The sequence below is a fragment of the Procambarus clarkii genome, chromosome 25 (genome assembly GCF_040958095.1).
Source record: "Procambarus clarkii isolate CNS0578487 chromosome 25, FALCON_Pclarkii_2.0, whole genome shotgun sequence".
Classification (NCBI taxonomy): Eukaryota; Metazoa; Arthropoda; class Malacostraca; order Decapoda; family Cambaridae; genus Procambarus; species Procambarus clarkii.
In genome coordinates, this window is record NC_091174.1 from 14,799,909 (window position 1) to 14,806,372 (window position 6,464).

The 6,464-nt window shown below is 43.0% G+C and overlaps 1 protein-coding gene across 1 annotated transcript; it reads left to right on the plus strand.

The window, feature by feature from the left end:
* Nucleotides 1-2,682: 2,682 nt before the first annotated feature.
* On the plus strand, nt 2,683-3,456 carry LOC138368386 (ovarian abundant message protein-like). The gene has a single exon (XM_069330915.1). It carries the CDS (start codon nt 2,683-2,685, stop codon nt 3,454-3,456), a length of 774 nt encoding a protein of 257 aa, XP_069187016.1.
* The last annotated feature ends 3,008 nt before the right edge of the window (nt 3,457-6,464 follow it).

Genomic DNA, 6,464 nt, shown 5'->3' on the forward strand with positions numbered 1-6,464 from the left:
ATATATATATATATGTATGTATTATTAGAAGTCACCTGTGACTATTAAATTGGCTTCGTAGAATCTGAATATTTTGGAATGTGACACAAAGCTTTGGTGGTTCAGTAATTTTGCAAAATTATCTGTTCACCCAATATAGTTTTCTCATCGTTCAGTGTTGCACACTCACTCTCACCTGTCAATCACACTGCAATATGTATGTCTCTCTCTCTCTCTCTCTCTCTCTCTCTCTCTCTCTCTCTCTCTCTCTCTCTCTCTCTCTCTCTCTCTCTCTCTCTCTCTCTCTCACACACACACACACACACACACACACAATGTATAATAAAAAAATTGGTCAGGAGTCATTGCAATAGACAACCAGTGGCTAGAAAAGCGGGGTCTAAGAGCTACAGCACGATCCTGCAGGCAGAAACAATGAAATCATTTTAATACAAATATTAAATACAAATAGTAAATACACACACACACACACACCTTTCATAGAGTTCGATCTGACACATTTCACCAGTACACAGAGGGAACACAACTGTCACACACCTCTACCGCCTGACAGAGCTGCCACAGAGCTGCCACAGAGTTATAGAACACAAACACTGCTCCGGGTGCTGCTTGAAAGCCTTCGCCTGAAAATCGCAACCCTCCCGTATTTGGCTTAGTATTTCCAGCAGGATTCGAGTTTTGTCCTGCAAACTAGACACACTAAAAGGAGGACCAGTTGCATTTGGAACTCTGGAAGTGTTCAGTGATTGCGATTGAGTGAAGTATAGTGTGGACTGGGAACCACTTTATCATTATATAGCGAGTGTGATGCAATTGTTTCGTCAATTGTAATCAGTGTGTGAGAGATGCTTATTTATAGTGAAAAAGGAATTTTTTGCACGGTGAGAGAGAGAGAGAGAGAGAGAGAGGGAGAGAGAGAGAGAGAGAGTGTCAATGAATTGGTCTATGGTGACTCAGTTTCTGTTCCCCCTCTGCGAGTCCAGCCACTTGGGCTGGACGGCAGAGCGACCGTCTCGTTTCATGCAGGTCGGCGTTCAATCTCCGACCGTCCAAGTGGTTGGGCACCATTCCTTCCCTCCGTCCCATCCCAAATCCTTATCCTGACCCCTTCCCTGTGCTATATAGTCGTGATGGCTTGAAGCTTTCCCCCTGATAGTTCCCTTCCCCCTCTACGACCCCTTTATCTGACCTCTTGTGATTACTGTGAATGGGTTTTAATCCTACACTCTCAATGATATTTAGATGAGCTCAGAAAGGGAAATGTTTGCCTTGTGTCGAATGTGTAATATATATATATATATATATATATATATATATATATATATATATATATATATATATATATATATATATATATATATATATTGGTAGATATGTTGCATGTCGCTGCAAGTCTACTTGCAAAAGATATGGCCATGTCAAACAAAAAAAAAAACTTGAAAACCTGAATTAATTACCCGACATTTTTCACTCTAAAATAATGAACAGAATATATATTTTGAGATTATTTTTATCCATGTCAGTGGGACACGTTTTTATTTAAGGTTAAGTGGGATGGGGGTTTGGAACCTGTGCCTGGAGGAAGCGACTGTAATGATTGAGTTACGTTTGTGTGGTAGACTCGTGTAGTAGTGGTGTTTGTGGCAGAGTGCAGTGGTTCATTGTATCTGAAACTGTCTCTCAAGTCTATGTACCCTGTCTATACCTTACTTGTGTACCGTGTCTTGGGACCGTGTGATAACTTGGTACCGTGGCTGTGCCAGAGGTGTAAAGAATGTAACAATGATTCGCTAAATTTTGGTCCTGTCAGCTTTTATAGGTCAAGATACATACTGGTGGGCGGAGTCTCTCCAAAGATGGGTCTTTCCTATTGGCTGTTCACTTCATTAAGTTTCAATTACTTTAACTTTGCCCTTAATATCTATATTTTTCTCTCTCTGACGACCTCCCCCCCCCCCTCCCTCTGTCTCTCCATCCCACTCTCACGTCTCTTTCTCTCACTATCTCATTCCTTTAAGTAACTTCTCCTTATCCTCCTGTTTCTTAACACCTTTATTCTCTGCCTCTGCTTCAATACTAACTTCTCCTTCGTTATCCTTCTGTTTCATTTATCTTTCTCCTTTGATCCTCCTTCCATCTCTTACATCTTTTCTTGGCACTGTAATACATTCACATCTTCATTGTTATTCTTCTCCTTGCGCTTCCCTAGTCTCGTCTCCCAGCTCACACAACATGGAAATCTGGTGAGGAAATGAGCCATGTGAATGCAGCACAAGGAGATACCTGGCGACCTTGCTCCCAGCTGTGCTCACTCCTGATCCTTGGTGGTGGGAGGGACGCTGGGTGGTGGGAGGGACGCTGGCTGGTGGGAGGGACGCTGGCTGGTGGGAGGGACGCTGGGTGGTGGGAGGGACGCTGGCTGGTGGGAGGGACGCTGGGTGGTGGGAGGGACGCTGGGTGGTGGGAGGGACGCTGGGTGGTGGGAGGGACGCTGGGTGGTGGGAGGGACGCTGGCTGGTGGGAGGGACGCTGGCTGGTGGGAGGGACGCTGGCTGGTGGGAGGGACGCTGGGAGGTGGGAGGGACGCTGGCTGGTGGGAGGGACGCTGGGTGGTGGGAGGGACGCTGGCTGGTGGGAGGGACGCTGGCTGGTGGGAGGGACGCTGGCTGGTGGGAGGGCCTCATGCTGGTGGAGGGCCTCATGCTGGTGGAGGGCCTCATGCTGGTGGAGGGCCTCATGCTGGTGGAGGGCCTCATGCTGGTGGAGGGCCTCATGCTGGTGGAGGGCCTCATGCTGGTGGAGGGCCTCATGCTGGCGGAGGGCCTCATGCTGGCGGAGGGCCTCATGCTGGCGGAGGGCCTCATGCTGGCGGAGGGCCTCATGCTGGTGGAGGGCCTCATGCTGGCGGAGCGCCTCATGCTGGCGGAGGGCCTCATGCTGGCGGAGGGCCTCATGCTGGCGGAGGGCCTCATGCTGGCGGAGGGCCTCATGCTGGCGGAGGGCCTCATGCTGGCGGAGGGCCTCATGCTGGCGGAGGGCCTCATGCTGGCGGAGGGCCTCATGCTGGCGGAGGGCCTCATGCTGGCGGAGGGCCTCATGCTGGCGGAGGGCCTCATGCTGGCGGAGGGCCTCATGCTGGCGGAGGGCCTCATGCTGGCGGAGGGCCTCATGCTGGCGGAGGGCCTCATGCTGGCGGAGGGCCTCATGCTAGCGGAGGGCCTCATGCTAGCGGAGTGCCTCATGCTAGCGGAGTGCCTCATGCTAGCGGAGTGCCTCATGCTAGCGGAGTGCCTCATGCTAGCGGAGTGCCTCATGCTAGCGGAGTGCCTCATGCTAGCGGAGTGCCTCATGCTAGCGGAGTGCCTCATGCTAGCGGAGGAAGGCAAGGCACAAATACCTCCACATTTCCCAAGGACAATGATGATACAATCAACTATCTTATATTCTTTGGAATGAAATTTCCTTTCCAGTGAGTGGGACAATCCATTTTACGATAGCGGGCCTCCCACAGATTCTCAATTTACTTTCACATGTTACAATTTTAGTGTTATCAGTACATTTTTTCTTGCTGTAACTTTTGTACCCTTCTAGTCTGGTGTCTTTTAAAGTTTATTATACACATTTACATATATATTATTTGACTGAGATCATTAATATCACTCGATCTCGTTCTGATAAGGGCAGGAGAGCCACTGTTCATCAACTGTTCTGCTACTTCACCTTTCTCTCCCTGCTTTCTCCTAATGAAAGGGAGGAGAAGGGTAGATGTGGAAGCTTAGTTCAAAAGAAATTAAGGAGAAATGTAGAATAATAATGATGAAAAGGTAAGGAGGAGAAATGCAACGGGTTAAAGTGGAGAAGAGGAATTGTTACAAAGAGAAAAGATTCGGAAAATGGAATGGAAGAAGCAGGAATAGAGGTAAGAGAAGACCGGAATGGGAGGTAGGAAATGAATGGAGAGAGGCGGCAGATTTCAAAATTCTCAAAGCCTCAGGAGATAATTTACAATATATTTTTTAAATTTACAATTAACAATAAATTTTATACAACTAACTATTAAATTTAAAAGTAGAAACTTGTAAACCTGTAAAAATCTGTAAACATAGCGATTTAAAATTCGAAATTAATCCGAGTTTATTTCACTTAAATTATCTCTGAAGTAGAGAAAATATTTCACCCGATACATTTCTTCACCACTTTAGCTGTGCCTTTAAATTCTCGTTTTAATAAATGTAACATCATTTTCAGATACTTCGATCATTTTAACGCCTTACTGACTGATTTTTTTTCATCAGGGCTCTATATAATAGGCGAGCTAGCAGACAAAATTAAAATATCTTCGTTTTTCAAATTATAGAAAACTCATGTTAAGTAATTATTGAGAATTTAATTTAAATTTAATAGTTGTCTACAGTGTTGAAGAAGAGCAGAGTAAAGCAGACATAATAAAATTGGCAACATGCAGCAAGACGTAATTTAAGCACTATAATTACACAATAATAAAACCCTTAAAGTGGATTTTAAGTGCTCACACATTGACACATAAAATAACCTTAAAATTCCCAATAAAATACAGTGAAGATCTGAGAATAATATTCATTTACTCCACTGAAAAAAATATAAAAAAAGATCCAAGTACAATTAATGTACAAAAAATTCAAAGTACAATTAAAATAAATTCAAAGTACAATTAAAATAAATTCAAAGTACAATTAAAATAAATTCAAAGTACAATTAAAATAAATTCAAAGTACAATTAAAATAAATTCAAAGTACAATTAAAATAAATTCAAAGTACAATTAAAATAAATTCAAAGTACAATTAAAATAAATTCAAAGTACAATTAAAATCAATTCAAAGTACAATTAAAATAAATTCAAAGTACAATTATTAATTTACATAGACGACATAATATCACACTCAAGCAGACAGACTTACAAACTAGGTAAACCTGAGCCTAAGCAAACAGGTTTACCTTGCCAGTTGTTTATCTTCAGCTATTCCACAAAATATATATACTTTGGGATCAGAGCAATTTGCCCCACAAACTGCTCCAGCGATGGTCAACAGAGCCTTAATAGCCTGGCAGTAACCCCTGCTGCTGCCACCTGGCTGCTGGGTAGCCTAAACCACTGTAGTACTTATATAAATAGATCTCATTTTAGACCTTGGTCATTCTTCTATAGTTTACGATGTCACTAGCAGTCTGAGTCACGAATACCATTTGGAATGAACACAAACACTTCGAGTCGAAGCTAAAATTTTGAGTCGAAGCTAAAATTTTGAGCCAAAACTAACAATTTCAGCCAAAACTAACAATTTGAGCCAAAACTAACAATTTGAGCCAAAACTAACAATTTGATAAAATTAACATTATGATAAAACTACCATTTTGATAAAAATAATATTTGAGCCAAAACTAACAATTTAATAAAACTAATATTTTGATCAAACTAACATTTTGAGCCAAAACTAATATTTTTGATAAAACTAACATTTTGATACAACTAACAATGAGCCAAAACTAACAATTTGAACCAAAACTAACAATTTAATAAAACTAATATTTTGATCAAACTAACATTTTGAGCCAAAACTAATATTTTTGATAAAACTAACATTTTGATAAAACTAACAATGAGCCAAAACTAACAATTTGAACCAAAACTAACATTGAGAGTCAAAAACAAACAATACAGTTAATAAAGTATTTAACATCAAAAGTGCATCACAGAGGCAAATTCGCCTTTGGGTATAGCAACTAAAGGTGCACGAAACAAGATACAAAGGTAAGGGAGTGTGTCATGGGTAAGGATGGGGGGGCACTGTAAGGGAGCGTGTCATAGGTAAAGGCAGGGAACGTAAAGGAGCAGTGGGGGGGGGGGGGGGAGGGAATAGCCTATCATAGGCACTGGGCCTTAGTTGGGTCCTGGGCACGGAGCAAACAGCTTGTAGTGTCTGGCCTATCACTAGGCTACGAGGACAAGGGGGGACAAACATGCAAATTGGAAGTGATAACTCGGTAAGAAATAGAAAAAAGAGGAATAGAAGTTGAGGACGAGACGTTCTTAGTTACTGCGAACGACACAGAAGTTATGAAGTCAACAGACACACGTGTCAACAGACACACGTGTCAACAGACACACGTGTCAACAGACACACGTGTCAACAGACACTCGTGTCAACAGACACTCGTGTCAACAGACACTCGTGTCAACAGACACTCGTGTCAACAGACACTCGTGTCAACAGACACTCGTGTCAACAGACACTCGTGTCAACAGACACTCGTGTCAACAGACACTCGTGTCAACAGACACTCGTGTCAACAGACACACGTGTCAACAGACACACGTGTCAACAGACACACGTGTCAACAGACACACGTGTCAACAGACACACGTGTCAACAGACACACGTGTCAACAGACACACGTGTCAACAGACACACGTGTTCCATGTTT

Coding starts and splice junctions, on each gene's coding strand:
- LOC138368386 (XM_069330915.1), top strand. CDS start 2,683: ATGCTGGTGGAGGGCCTCATGCTGGTGGAGGGCCTCATGCTGGTGGAG.